The following is a 15558-nucleotide window of genomic DNA, read 5'->3' on the forward strand; positions in this document are numbered from 1 at the left end:
AGGACACTCCACTGAACACCTCAACTACCTCAACTACAAACACAGGCGTAGTCCACTTTAGAAAGCACTTCAGGCCCTTCTCATACTATCACCACAATGTTTATTGTCACCTTTGTTCGAAATCTCCTACCTCTATGGTAGCACTCCACACATTTCTGCTTTGGTGTTCCCTCAGTGTTGAACAGTAATAGCTTAGCACCAGAACCCAGCTGTTAAAGTCAATATGAAATGACATTCACCTCCCACTTTAATTTAGTTTTGTGATGTTTTATGGAGTGACTTGATTTTATTCATCAGGAATTGATTGGATGGAATTTGAAGTAGATTGTGGAGGATAAAGAATTATTTAATTTATTTGAGCCTCATCTGACTGTCACACCGGGTCAAAATTGCATTGTCAAATCGCATTGGAGTGAAAAGTATGAAATGAAATATAAATTATAGTGGCATTCATTATAAACAATTATTGTAAACACCAAGCCTAAACAAATGTAATTAAAGTGAAAGTGAAACTACTGGCATATGAAAAATGCAAACAAACTAAAACCAAATAAATATTCAGAAAAATTATATAATTATGTGACCCGTGCTGGCAAAATGAGCCAGAATGCGCACAGGCTGCTTGCGAGCTACAAGTGAAAATATACATTTTGGTTGAATTTTAGGTTTTCACAAAAATTTGTTCATTAAGCTCTCGTCTTGTGATCCCAATGCTCCAAATAGTAATTAAACAGCTAAAAGGATCTTTATTTGTACGTTTTCTGAAAGGTGTACCTTCCTAAATCTTTCCTTTGTTTTAATAATCCATGAATAATGGGTGTTATTCTCTGCTCGCTTCTAAACGACTGGTGCTTCCCCTAGTTCCCAAACTTCCCCAAGTTTGGTAGCGTTGTAAAGCGCAGCATTCCAACTTTGCATTTCCAACTCAATGGCATGACTCTGAACCAATAACATGTGATTTTCAAACTCATGCTGATGTAAACAAAACGATCTTACTCGCACTGACTGACACATCAAAAGCGTGCGCACAAAGATGCCTCTCAGACAGTGCTTGATTCCAATATACACATACACAGAATCTTGGCGAGTATTCACGCTAACATTATCTATGTCTTAAATGAACATTTGGTTAACTGCTGGAGAAAAATTAAAGAAAAAAATATATTAGATCTGTGCATTATAGTAGGTCTTAATTTATAGGCTCTCTGTCTCAATGTTAATAAAACATTAGTGGTATCATGGAGAAAAAAAGTTGAATAAACATTTTTCCTATAGATATGGGTTTTGACTTGGTGTGTGCCAAATTTGATGTTATTACCAGGGATTTTATTTTGGAACCTTCAGAAAACTTTAAACTTTAACAAATTATACATCATTTTATAGAAAATGTAATAACAATAACTCATTGCGACTCATTTTGGTCACATCTAATTTTAATGATTTGTATATTACATTTAATGCATTACAATTAAAGTGTAAAAAAAAATAAAAATCTGATTAATCGTCAAAATAATCGAACGATTAGTTCTATTACCAAAATAATTGTTAGTGATAGTCCTAGTCTTTAGGCATGTTTGGACTGTTCACATTGCAATTACAGGTGTCAGCGTTTTTCTATATTTCAGCTTTTTTTTTTTTACATTAAATAGTAGACTGGTGAAGTATTTTCCGAGGTGAAGCAAGTTATTAAATTTTAATGAATGATTCCGAAACAAGCATTTTTTTTTTTTTCTTTCTTTGGAATAACTGAGCCTGTTGAATCATTCACTTTAAAACCAGAAGTGTAAATTTTTATTTGGTGCTTTGTGCAAACACTCCCCCATTATGCACTTCTCACTCTACTAACAACCTCTTCCTCGCTCTCTACATTTGCCATCTAAACACAATCAATCCCACACAATTTAGGCAGCCTGCATCTGCTGCCACTAGTGAAGCCCACTGTAATATTAAGCACACTGACAGATATGCTTAGGCTTCACTTGAACTGTTTGTAAGCATTCTCATTAGCTCAGCACCTCCGTTTGTACTGTTCCTATAAAACAAAAATGTCAAAACTTTGCATTATTCATTTAAGGATGTGGCGCTTGGCCATCTTAGAAGCGTTTTATTTAGCAGCGTTGCTGTTGGTTGTGGATTTGGCCTTTTAGCCATTGCTGCATGAGGAATTTATAATGTTCTGTAGCCCATCTTTAGTCATCATGTTACATAACTAGCAGTGGGTTGGTTGTTGGCAGCTCATGGTGTATGTGAATCAACTCTGCCAGTGCTTCCAAACATGTTGTTATGCTTTAATTTTGAGTCGTTCTTGCACAGGCTGTTTCATCAGGAGGCAGTAAAGAGTCGAACTCAAACAAGGACGACGGAGTGTTCAAAGCTCCAGCCCCTCCTCCCAAAGTCACCAAGTCAACCACCATCCCCACAGAACCTTACCAGGACATGGTCACTGCTCTCAAATGTAGGAAAGAACACAAGGAGGTGAGTGCAAACATTTGACGCCCCCTTCTGATTTTATACAATATAGAAACTTGCTGCATAGCTTCAAATCATGTGCATATTTCCTACTACTTTTTCAAAATAGCATGCAGCACTATGCAGTAATAAACATTTTAGATGTATGTAGTATGTTTGTTGTCTCGTCCACATCATGTTGCATGTTTAATTCAACAAGTGACATCCAGTTTTCATCTTGAAAAAAACAATTTGGTTTGCATGTTTAATTCAGTTAATTATTATTATTTTTTTTACTAAATATTTTCACTTTTAGCATGAGTCTTGAAAGATGTTAAAATCATGGCTAATACAATGTTAAATTTTTCTCACTGGAAATGGATTTTCGAATCCATTGCATTATGGGAAAATCCCACAGGCTTTTGTAAGACTATGGGGGTGGGGTGTTGACCTCGGTCCCTCTATAGGGGACTATAGATCCTCCATAACAAAATATAATACATTTTAAATTTACACGCATCAATCTGGTGCACTTTGAAAGAAGTCATATATATATATATATATATATATATATATATACTTTATTTTTTATTTTTATTTTTTATTGTGTGAATGTGAAAATGCATAACTGGTGCCTGTTGCATTCCCAAATGCATGGTAAACTCATATCACATGCAGAAATGAAGTTAACTGCATTCATTCACTGCTTACATGATCGGCCCGTGGGCAGTTCACAAAGTGCACACGTCACTTTGGTGCTTGATACCATTTTTGATACCACAAGGACAAATTGCCTCAACATTATTGGTGTTATCTCCACAGTAAAATAAAAATGAATAAATTCAGAAGAATTAATTATTTAAAATGGTAATTTACTATTAAAATAATAGTAAAATTAATTTATTTACTTCCAAGAGTTTACCCTTAAGAAACGGGGTTATAAATGCTTCTTATAACATTTACAACAATAAAAAGCTGTGATATGTGTGAAAAGCATGAAATGCTGTAACCTGTCATCAAAATTGTCAACCGAGCTTATCTGAGATGCTGAAAATGAGTACTGGAATTGTCTGAAATATTCAAAATATGTATTGTTATACATATTTTGAAATATAAATCTATATTTTGACAACATCAATCCAGATAATTCATGCACAATGCCGCCAGTAAGATGGTACAACTGGACCTCTTGTCCCGGGCCAGGGCTTGAGTTAGACTGGAAACATCTTTGAAACACTCACTTGGTGTATTAGGTATGGCTTAAAGGGATGCTTCACCGATTAGCATTAAGCTTTGTATCAGTAGAAGCCCGGTAGTATTTTCGAATGACCGTGCTTCCCTCCCTCATGTCCCCCTGAGACGAGAGATTTCTGTATTGTGTGTCTGGAAAAAAAACCTCAGATGACCCAATTTAAATACACAATCAGCTTTCCAGCGGTGAAATATCCCTTCAACTACTGTGTTAAGACATTTATAATCCTCTAGATTTTTGGCAGCGTAATACTGAAGGAGGCCAAGCAGGAGCCAATTAAATTTGAAATTCATTGGCATGGAACCAATGATAAATGCATAAAGCTCTATCTTAAATATGCATACAAAATAGTGCAGCTGTTTTTCTATAAATTTTGGGTTTGATTGTCTCAGTGGCAGCATATTGAAAACTCTAGCCTGATCATTAGGACTGTTATAATAAAACATAAATACATATTGATGGAGTCCAGAAAGCACTGATGTTCTGTAGAGTAATTCTTATTTTGGGTGTTAAACAGTTAGAAAGTTGTGCAAGCCCACCTACGTTACAACCCTCACCCCTTACTCTGCCCACTCACTGAATGAATGGTTTGGTTTTCATCTAAGCTAAAAGTTGTAAGCTGTTCGGATTGTTCTACATTTAGGCAGTTTTCAGGCCCCAACAAGTTATCTCTTGTTAGCTCTTATTTGTTATAACTCTGATGTAGGCTCTTTCTATTAGCTTGTAGGTCTACATTATCAGCGAATAATGAAGCATAACATGCAATACTTTGCTGGCAGGAAATTGCGTTCCTTTGCATACGCCATGTGGAACAAATCTTCATCTGCTCCAGACAACTGCCTTTTAAATCATTTATTATTTTTAATATGACAGTAATTGGAGTAGCTAGTGTTGTCATGATATCAACATTTCTGTAGCCTGTACCAATTCCATTAAAATTGGTTCTCAAATATTGAAAACATTGTTTGAATAGAGTATAAAGTAATAAAATGAAGAACAAAGAAACGCATTACATGTAATAGAATTAACGGTTTGTCTATTAGCTTGTATTTACACTCCAAGACCTAATGCACTGATTTATTTTCACACAGTGTCAGAATGTTTTGTCCCATTCATTGCTATGGTTATCACTGTCAATCATCGCAGTTTTGAATTCAATCCTGCATTTAAATACAGTTGTCAGTTCAGAAATTTTGCTTTGCACTTAGCAGCATACAAAATAAAACAGATCAAAATTGTGAATGGGTTAGATACAGAAAGCAGGCAAAAAAGAACTCTTTTTATAATCATTGCAGCTGTCAATCATGTTTAGCACAAGCTCCCTGACTGCGCTCTGCACTCTTTCGAAAGCTCCCATTTTAATCAAAAAAGCGGTCTACACTGCACAATGAATCTCTTGTTTACATTGTGTCTACACTTTTTTACAATGGAAAGATTTGCAAGTGTGCAGAACTGAGCTTGCATTAAACAAACTGCAACGTTTTGTATTGCGTGCATTCTGATAACTTAAACTGCTCTGATTGGCCATTGCATTCATGCGCTCCACACACATCTGTGATTGGTTACAGCGCTCAACACTTCATAAAATCATCCCAAATCGATCCAGTACAGCAGAAAGGCTGGTAGTAATTCATTTTTATTTATTTTGTTATTTAGTATCAACTTGATACTGAAGTACCTATACTTTTAAATATAATGCAGAATATAAGTGTATAAATAGTGTAAATGAACTGATGACATTGTTACGGATACTTTTTGTAGTATGAATGTTGGGATGATATAAATTGTCTATCATTATTGACACCTTCGAGTGATAAAGAAACATGCATGATAAAATTTTTTTTTCTTTTCAGAAATAGAAAGCCCCCTCTCTGACAGCACGCAATTCCGAATTTAGTTTTCTTTTGCGGCTTATTGCCCTTGGATGGTCAAATACACAGTCATGTCAAAAAGCTGTGTAGAGCATTCACATAAACACAGTTGGATATGTCTTAACTGAACATAAACAGCTGGGCGAAGACTGGATGTGTATCATCATATTAGATCCAAGCATTAGGTCTTAAAGAGACGCCAGCCTAATAAACCTGCTGTCATCTGTATCATTAATTTTAATCAAACAACAAAAGACAAAGACAGTCACTCACTGCTCTTTGAGTGAATAACTTGTATATATTTATGCAATTCATACAGTGAAGACAATGCAATGTTTTTTTTTTATTTTTTTATTTCATTATTCAATTTCTGTTAAATAAATCTACTGTACCCTGCAAAACTTGTATCGTTGTTCTATTGCATTTGTCCTATTTTTTTTGTTATTTGCTTCCTTGTTCTTATTTTTGATAACTGAAATAATGGTTATATATCGTTATTAAAATAAAATAAAAAAATCATATTGTGAAATAAGATTTTGGTCATATCATCCACCCCTAGTTTATATGAATGAAGTGTTTGAGTCAGCGAGAGGTTTTATATATTTATATACCCATATACCTCAGAAAAGCAAAACCCATCATCAGAGAATGTTTCTGTCAGTAATTTTGTTGATGAGATTAACACTGCATGTAGCTTTGACACCACTGTGCTCTGTTGCACTGGTAGATGGTAACTGAGCCCACAAAATAACCAGCAACATGCTTTCTTTTTCTCTACAGTTGTACACCGTTGTCCAGCATGTGAAGCACTTCAATGATGTGGTAGAGTTTGGTGAGAATCAGGAGTTCACCGATGACTTTGAGTATCTTGCCACTGGTCTGAAGACTGGTCAACCCCTTAACACACGCTGCCTTAGGTGCAGAAATCATTCCTTACTGTATATTCTGACCATCATCCAATATTCAAGCTATGACCTAATGTTTGTTCATTACAATCCTTGTGCAGTGTTATTAGTTTGGCCACGCGGTGCGCCATGCCCAGTTTCAGGATGCACCTGAGGGCTCGTGGGAAAGTGGCTCAGGTCTTTAAAACTCTCAGTGATGCACCTCAACATTCAGTAAGTCCAAAGACTTTTGACTCCCCTAAAATCTTTACTGGCTGATGTCTTACATAAATTAATCTGTTCTACTTTGCTGTCCTTGTCCCTTCCTCAGAATCTAGCTTTGTGTACGGCCTCTCTTATGTACATTCTCAGCCGAGACCGCTTGAATATGGACCTGGATCGGGCCAGTTTGGATCTAATGATTCGTTTACTGGAATTAGAACTGGACAAATCCATTGCTGATCAGTTGACGACAAAAGAGATGAACAAAGTGAAAGAAAAGATTCGCAAACTCTGCGAAACCGTCCACAATAAGCATCTCGACTTGGAGAATATCACGGTGAGCTTGAGATCAGCTTGTGCTTGTTTATTGGGCAATGTTTCTTTCAGCAGTGCTGTAGTTCTGTTTGTTTCCATCTGCAAACTTTCCTGTCCAGGATTTGGACAGAACAATAACTTTTTATTATTCTGCATTTGTGATAGACCATGTCGATGAGAGATTGTGTTCATTTGGGGTTTTCAGAAAGGTTCAGTTTCTGCTCCTCCTAGTGGATGCACTTCAGAGCTTGGATTGTGCATTCTAGGGATGTTTTCAAAATCTATTATTTGGTGGATTGTCTCTGTCTTAACTCTAGTCTCTGTGTTAAAGGAATAGTTCACTCCAAAATTATTAATATTATTTAAAAAAAAGATTGGACTCTTTATTGACTCTTTCTTGGACAAGGTTTTACATGCTGTTGACAGTGTAGTTTTTGTAAACTGTCAGAAAAGAAATGGAATTCAAGGATTTTAAAAGTTGAGTTGTACTTACTTGACATGTTGTTTTTGAAAATGCTGACGTTGAAAAAAAAAAAAGAGACATATGACTCACTTGTCAAAGACATCCGCCTGGAGCGTGTGCACATAGGCCAGCAATTAAAAATACACAAACTGAACACAACAGATCATGTGTGAACGCCTACTTAGAATGTTAGCACACTAAAGCGTCATGATTAAACCCTCTACAAGATGTTGTCTCTCTAAATTCATAAATTAATTCAAAACACCCTTTACTAAAATATTATATTTACTTGTTTTAATGTTTTGGCTTGAGCCATAAGACTGACTAATATTATCAAGTCATGTTTCTTTGCATTTCACGCCCTCCATTTACATTTGTTTTAATGTTCTGTTTAGCAAATAGAACTTTTACATTTGCATAATGGAGTCATTATAGCTGAATGTATTTTTTATAATATCTCTCAGACTGATTGTGCATTGTTTTTTTCTCGGCAGACGGGACATTTAGCCATGGAGACGTTGTTGTCGTTGACGTCAAAGAGAGCGGGGGATTGGTTTAAAGAAGAACTCCGGCTTCTGGGAGGCCTGGACCACATTGTAGATAAAGGTCTTCTGCTTTTACAGTGTATTTGCTGAAGTGACCTGTATAGTATTAATGACCTGTTTATTATTCATTATTTAAAATCGAAGAGCAGAGAAATGTTAATTTTGTATTAAGTGATGGCCATCCTTTTTGCCTGAGTTTAAGATGCATTCATTTTTGAATAAGAGGCTTTTAACAGTGAGTTTGTGTGTGTGTGTGTGTGTGTGTGTGTGTGTGTGTTTCTTTAGTTAAAGAGTGTGTGGAGAACCTGAGCCGAGAGGATGATAAGGAGAACCTTGTGGCGTCATTGTGGGGGGCTGAGAGATGTCTTCGTGTTCTAGAAAGTGTAAGTCTGATACTCATCCACACTTTTGAGTTGTGATTCTTTGACATTCATTTTTATTGTTACGTGCAACCAGGTGCAATGGTAAAATGATATATGCTGTCACGTGGTTTTTACAATAAGACATTTTCGGTGACTTTGCAAAGGTGTGGTCTTGTTGTGATAGTTTGGGGTCATTTTTTTTTGTTGCTTTTGTCGATTTCTTTAAAATATATACGTATTTTTTTAATGTGTTCATTTGATACAGGTAACTGTTCACAATCCAGAAAACCAGGCCTACCTGATCGCGTACAAGGACTCTCAGCTCATAGTGTCTTCAGCAAAGTAAGTGCCTCCAAAATAAATGCAGTTGTTCAGCAGTCTAGCTGTGGTTTTACAGTAATGTAGCAGTACTCTTGTCATGTTTTTTGTTTTTGGCAGTAAGACCCTGGTACTGTTCAGTCAGGTAGGGTGCAGGTTAACCGTGAACTTTGTGCTAGCTTTGCTCATTACAGCAGACAGCCTCCAGACTCATTAACAACCCCAATAGCTACAGGAACACTTTATCAACAGCACCAGCTGCCAAGACCATAAGCGCAGAGCTGCTGTGCCAGAGAACACCCTCTGATACAGCTCAACCCATGCTGACATTTCTTAAAGCGACCAATCATTTCAAACATTAACAAGAGTTGCATACTGTCTCAAGTGTCCAACTTAAGAGCACTTAAAAGGATAGTTAGTCCATAAATGAGTTGTCATTTACTCCCTCTTGTCATCCCAAACACTGCATATAAACACTGCATATACACACTGCATACAATGAAAGTTCACAAGAGAGGTCAAGCACTGTAAAGCCATCTGTATCTGACATCACACAACTTCATGCTCCATATTAGAATATGAACTGAAAGTAGTCAGATTATGATTAAAAAAACTTGTTCGGTCTATTCCTCATACAAAGCTATAGCTTCAGAAGACTTTGGATCTACTTTCACATTTACTTTACAGTGTAAACCTCTATGGAGTTACATGGCAGCAAATTTGCTTAAACTGCAAAAGAAAAGAAAAATCATTTTTTTCTTTCCAAAATTATTGTATTAGAAACCCAATTGCAGCAGTTAATGGCCAGGGTTATATAATACAAAGTATATTGTACATATTTATGTATAGTGTATGTAAAGTACGTTACATTTTATGAAGATATATATTAAAACAAATATTTGCTAAATGCGGAATGCTTTATTACATTCTATGAAAAGGGTCCTCCTAGGGCATGAGTCACATTAACTACTTTTAATGATTATACCTTTCTCCATATGCGTTATGAAAGATAGTTTCTATTATTCAGAAATCCCTATTATTTAAGCATCTCTTATGGTAAATCTAGCTCATACTTGTCTGCTTGAGGCAGTCTGGCCTCTCTTCCACTGTTAATGTAATTATGAGCTGATGGCCCAGCTCTCTAGATGAGGTCAGACCCTTCAAAGAGTGCAAAGCGAACTAAACACGGGTGCTCAGGACTATGAAGAGGATCTAGATGAGTCAACAAAGTCTGCTCACACACACACACTTTTGGAAAAGCTTGTTCAGCTGGCTCTAATTCAATTAAGAGAGTACGGCAGGCCTGCATTAATAATGACCTCACTAATATATGAGTACATGAACCTCTACCTCCATTTCCCATCTCGCTCGCTAATGACCTCACATTATGCTAAGCACATTAGTGGGATTTTGCATGAAGCTGGTCATACTGTAACACTTGTGCTTTGGTTGCTGACTGCCTCTCTGTTGCTATCTCACTCACACACACATCTTGGGGGCTAATAGAGAGGAAGAGCTAAGTTTCCCCCCTCTAGAGAAAGCTAGTGCAGCTTGTGTAAGTGTCTGCTGACCTTGGCTGGGGTTTAAATGTGATCCATTAGGATGCTGCAGGCTGTTTTTCCATCTCGAGCGTTACTCTGAATGGCCATTATTTAAATGCTGATGGAGCACTTGTAGGACCAGATTTAGAGTTGGAGTTAAAATGTTCTAATGTGATGTCACTTTGTACATTACGAGGCTTTTGATGCCCTGTGAAAGACTGTAAATTATGATTTCATTTATCAAGAGCAGTTTTTTTTTTGTGTGTGTGCTTAAAGTAAAATATGAAGTTTGCTAGGGTCCTTAAAGTAGTGTTTCTTAGCTGTTTTTTTGCTGCAGGATACAGATTCTGTCCTTCACAGTGCCAAGTTTTAAAGGGCCATGAAACTCCGTATCAGCTCTAGTTAGTTCTCACCACAGGTTTGAAAAATGCTACAAAAGTGGGTGTGGAAAGCTGCGGAGTGGTGCGGGAAGAGGGAGACAGACAACACAACAATGTTTTCTGATTCAGGCGGTTTTATTTCGCTCTCATTGAGTTAAGTGTCAAAAGCTCTGACAAATGCATGCGGCAATTAACAATTACATGCAACAAAATCAACACATATATTATACACGGTACATATCCTTTGACTGCTTTCATTGAAATCAAAAGTAGACATATGAATGTGCTATTGCATTTTTAATAACTTTTGAGACTGTTATTTTTCAATGTTAATTTATTAATTTATTTTATTCAAGCCGTCATGTTAAGGAGCTCTAAAGTACGTTTACACTCAAGGTGCAGATGAATCCAATTTTGGAGACTCTTGGTTAAATGGAAGAGAATTTGTGCCTCGCAGAAACTCTCAAAGCAAAAACACTCACTTGTGATCCATGAATGCATCTCACTACGTGAGCATCTACGTCTCACAGCATCTGTCATAGGAAAGCATCATGTGCTGTTGTGAATAATTAAGTGAACCGTCATCAGATACACAGTCTTATGAATAATTATGAGACACAGAAGTCATCAATGTACTATAGGTGTTACAAAACATATCATGTGACATTCACACGATGAAGATTTTAGACCCTGAAGACTAATAAATGGTGCAAAAATTAACCAGTTTTCTCCTACAAGTAAAATCTACAAATGCTAACGTTGTCTCTTATGTGCAACACTTACCTCTGTTAAAATGCATCTTAGTATTTCATGACCCTGTAAACTAATTAAATGTAGGCGTGTTCATGGTTTTGACATGGAGTTTTATTGGATGCACAAATTTTTTTTTTATCCTCCATTTTACAGGATAAGGCTCTTGATTTTACTATCCTAACTATGCACAATTATATGGTTAGCTGCATTTTATTATGTGCATTTATCATTGTTTATCCCTGCTCTGCCAAGTTATCAGAACAGGTCTGTGACCCACTCGTTGAAGAACCAATACCTTTAATTTACTTAACAATGTATAATTTTTGGTTCTCTTGTTGTTCTGAACCACATATGACTGACTTTCTTTTGTGAGAAACAAAAAGAGATATTTTGAAGAATGTTCATGCTGTGCTTCTTCATACAATGAAATTAAATAAATAAAAAAAACACCATAACTATTTTACGTGCACTACATATACCAAGACGTCTGAAGTTATTTAACTTTTGTGTGTGAAAATTAGAGAACTGTCCTTTTAAGATGTTTTTGAATATTAAAACAATAATATGTAATTATTTGGAGGGACATGTCATCTTTGACTTGTGTTTTTAGGGCCTTATGGCACTGTGAGGAGATGATCCAGAGGTACAGTCGAGAGGTGAACAGAGGCCTGTGCTCGTCGGGCACACCGCTACCCTACTGCAGCAACAGCAATGTGGGGAAAGCCGTAGAGGACTGTATGCGAGCCATCATTGGAGTCCTGTTAAATCTCACACATGATAACGGCAAGTACAAAGACCAGAATGTTTAACAAAACAAATTGTCCAATTTGACAGTGAAGGAAAATATTTGTAAATGTAAAAGTGTTGAAAGCTACTTTGCAATTGTAGTTTACCAAGTTACAAGGTATTCTTTAAGGGTTAGTTCACTGAAAAATTGTAATAGTCATACATTTTTCTCCCTCATTCCAAACCCCATAAGACTTTTGTTCATTGTTCAACACAAATAATGATAATTTAATGAAACCAGAGAGATTTCTGCGCCCCACCCCCAACCATTAAAAAATCCATTCCAAGAACACTGACATTTTAAAGCTCAAAAAGGCATTGTAAACTTAATCTATATGAATCGAGCAAGATGGGAATGGTTTTCTTCAGGCCTGGTTTGGTGTTCATTAAACCGCACGCATACCTGACATTGAAATGATTTACTCATGTAAATTTTGGTACCTTTTCTGCTTGCTTTGACTACCATATTTCAAATGCATTTTTTCCCCATAGAAAATTTTTCTCCGCTCTAAAGTGATATCACTGACATGGGTTTTCCATTCACAGCACTCAGACCTAATAACATTGGTGCTTTAAGTTAGTTACTCCCCAACACCCCGAATGGCAAAGTATATGTAAGGGTATGCGTACATATGTAATGTCAATTTTGTCCTTATAACAGTATGTGCATACTGAACGCATGCAGCTCGATTTTTCTAACCGCGTCAATGTTGTATGCTCAGATTACAGGGTTCGTACGGGTGCTTGAAATCCTTGAAAATGCTTGAATTTTGATGTGTTTTCAAGGTTTGAAAAGTGCTTAAATTTTGGATAAAATGCATGAAAATGCTTGAAATTGTAACTATTTCTTTCACAACAAATACCTATCTGACTGAATAGTTTGTTTATTAAATGGAGAAATAAATTGTAGCCCTTCAGATACAGAGCGTTTTGCGCTACGCTGGCCAGAGCAAAAGTAGGCGGAGTTTTCATTTTGATTTCTGCGCTTGTTTGGATGCCCTGTTTTTATTGGCCGCGCGGGTAATCGTCACAGAGTGCAGCGGCAAAAGTTGAACTATTTTTAACTTTGACCACGGTGTGCGCAGGAGCTCGCCAATGCTGCGCTCCGCTTTGGTCGGCGCAGCAACAAAACGTCCTTGCGCGGCGCAAGCCATTGAAATAAATGGGTTTCATAGCGCAGCGCATTCCGCGTCCTGTCTGAAAGGGCCATTAGTGACAGAGTACTTCTTGTGATAATGTAGTGTTAGTATTGCATGTCCGTTATGGCACGTTCATTTGTGGAATATGCAGTGAACATAGCCAAAGTTACAGCACAGTAACTGTAACGTTAACTACCCACAAATTAAAACCTGCAAACGTCAGCCCAGTGCATAACAACAATCGTTGATTGCTGAACAGAAATCGTGTCAGATGGAGTATCATACAAGTAGTCTACTGTAAGGTTGAGGATAGCCTACTGTTAGGTTGAGGATAGCCTACTGTAAAGGTTGAGGATGGCCTTATGCAATATTTACACTGCTCTATTCCAGTAGATAAATGTATATGTCTTGGCAGTGAAATACATTTTTTTTCTTTCAAGTAATATAGGCTATTTATCAGGCAGGTGCCTTTGCACTGTCAGAGTCGTCTGGGTTAAAATGGAATTACAGGTTGTTGTTGCACTCTCTCAGATTTTGTTCAAACCTTGTCTTTATCAAAAATGTGTCCCAAAACTGAGGCCTGTAAAATATTTCTGTTCAAATCCTATGTCTTCATATTTTCAGCCCTTGAAATTACTTCAGTTTTACAGCCTGAAAATCACATTATCTGGGAAGCAATATTTGGACATTTATATAATGAAAAGTCTTATTCGTAGGCATTATCTACTTGGACAGTGATATTTGCTTCTGATCCTTCTGCTATTACGAAACACAATTTTGGCTGTTTATAGCACCATCTATTTTAATGTGATACTAAATAACACTAAATAATAATTTTGACTATGTATTGGTATGTTATTTACAGTGGTGTAACATGCTTGAAAAAGCTTTAAAATGGACCTTGAAAGTGCTTAAAGTGTTTGAATTTGACCTTGGAAACGGTGTACGAACCCTGGAGGGGGTTGAGATGGCTGGAACTCCAGTTAAAAGAAAACTTCAGGAGAGAAATGGTGCAGACTCTGGACAAGGATGAAACTTTATTAGAATAGAATAGAATAGAATCGGGCATTTATATAGCGCTTTCATATGTACTACTGTACACCCAAAGCGCTTTACAATCATGTCAGGGGATCTCTCCTCAACCACCACCAGTGTGCAGCATCCACTTGGATGATGCGACGGCAGCCACAGTACAACGGCGCCAGTGCGCTCACCACACACCGGATATAGGTGGAGAGAGGAGAGAGAGTGATAGAGCCAATTCAATGTAAGGGGATTATTAGGAGGCCATGATTGGTAAGGGCCAATGGTGTGTGGCCATGACACCGGGGTTACACCCCTACTCTTTACGAGAAATGCCATGGGATTTTTAATGACCACAGAGACCTCGGTTTAACGTCTCATCCGAAGGACGGGTTATTGTGCATGTTCACGCAGGTCATCAAATGGAGTATACTTTGAAAGGCTATGAGTTTGACTACGCATATGCTAGCGTTCAGTTCACGTAAAAGCATAAGGAATACTTTTTGGCTTTAGTCAATAATTTGGAACCTTTCTCACAGCAGCTCGATAGCATTGTGACCGCCATTTTGCAAATGCCTTTTTGACCGGTGAAAATTTTTTTTACTGCTGTAATGTGCTGTCACTGACAGAGGTTCTCCAGCACACAGATCCAACTAATCAGTAATGAAATACATTATTGGTTATCAATTAGTCATTACATACTTATGTTGCTGCTTTTAGTTAGTTACTCCCTAACACTGAACTGTAATATGTGCTGGAAGCTGAACAATCAGGCAACTGGGCCGCAGTAACTGTCTCATTACATTATGCCTAATAGAACGTTTGTTATTCTGCTTTTGAAAGGCTTAAAGTCAATAAGAGTCTTTTGGCTTCCTTGCATGGGTTTTGTTCGATGTGCCAAATGGATTTCTGTTAGCAGTGCTGCTTTGGCTAGCTGCTCTCTAGTATTGCTGCCAAACCCTTTAGCATAATGCAGGAGTACTCGGTCATAAGCCAAATGTGAGCAGCTTGGAGAACAACAGTCAGAGAAAATCCCTGATTAACTAACTTTGAACTCGTATATGCAGCAGCCATTGAGTGCGTTTTCTATCTGTCTGTAGAATGGGGCAGCACAAAGACAGGGGAGCAGGAGGAGTTAATCATCACAGCGCTGAACTGTGTGCTCAGGGTCCCACAGTACCTGCCGCAGGAGCAGAGATTCGATATCAGAGTCCTGGTGAGTACACAGCTCTACTAATATCAGTCAGTGTTAGTAT

The 15558-nt window shown here is 37.3% G+C and overlaps 1 protein-coding gene across 1 annotated transcript in view; it reads left to right on the forward strand.

Annotated features, from left to right (window-relative positions):
* The window catches only part of waplb (WAPL cohesin release factor b), a 61151-nt gene that overhangs the window by 37231 nt on the left and 8362 nt on the right, over window positions 1-15558 (forward strand). Inside the window, exons 7-15 of the mRNA XM_084434269.1 lie at window positions 2314-2475; window positions 6352-6488; window positions 6578-6689; window positions 6787-7014; window positions 7950-8061; window positions 8286-8383; window positions 8628-8704; window positions 11965-12137; window positions 15403-15518. Coding sequence (XP_084290395.1) covers window positions 2314-2475; window positions 6352-6488; window positions 6578-6689; window positions 6787-7014; window positions 7950-8061; window positions 8286-8383; window positions 8628-8704; window positions 11965-12137; window positions 15403-15518 — 1215 coding nt within the window. The remainder of the gene's footprint in view (window positions 1-2313; window positions 2476-6351; window positions 6489-6577; window positions 6690-6786; window positions 7015-7949; window positions 8062-8285; window positions 8384-8627; window positions 8705-11964; window positions 12138-15402; window positions 15519-15558) is intronic.

This window comes from Rutilus rutilus (genome assembly GCF_951802725.1).
Source record: "Rutilus rutilus genome assembly, chromosome: 16".
NCBI classification, from domain to species: domain Eukaryota; kingdom Metazoa; phylum Chordata; class Actinopteri; order Cypriniformes; family Leuciscidae; genus Rutilus; species Rutilus rutilus.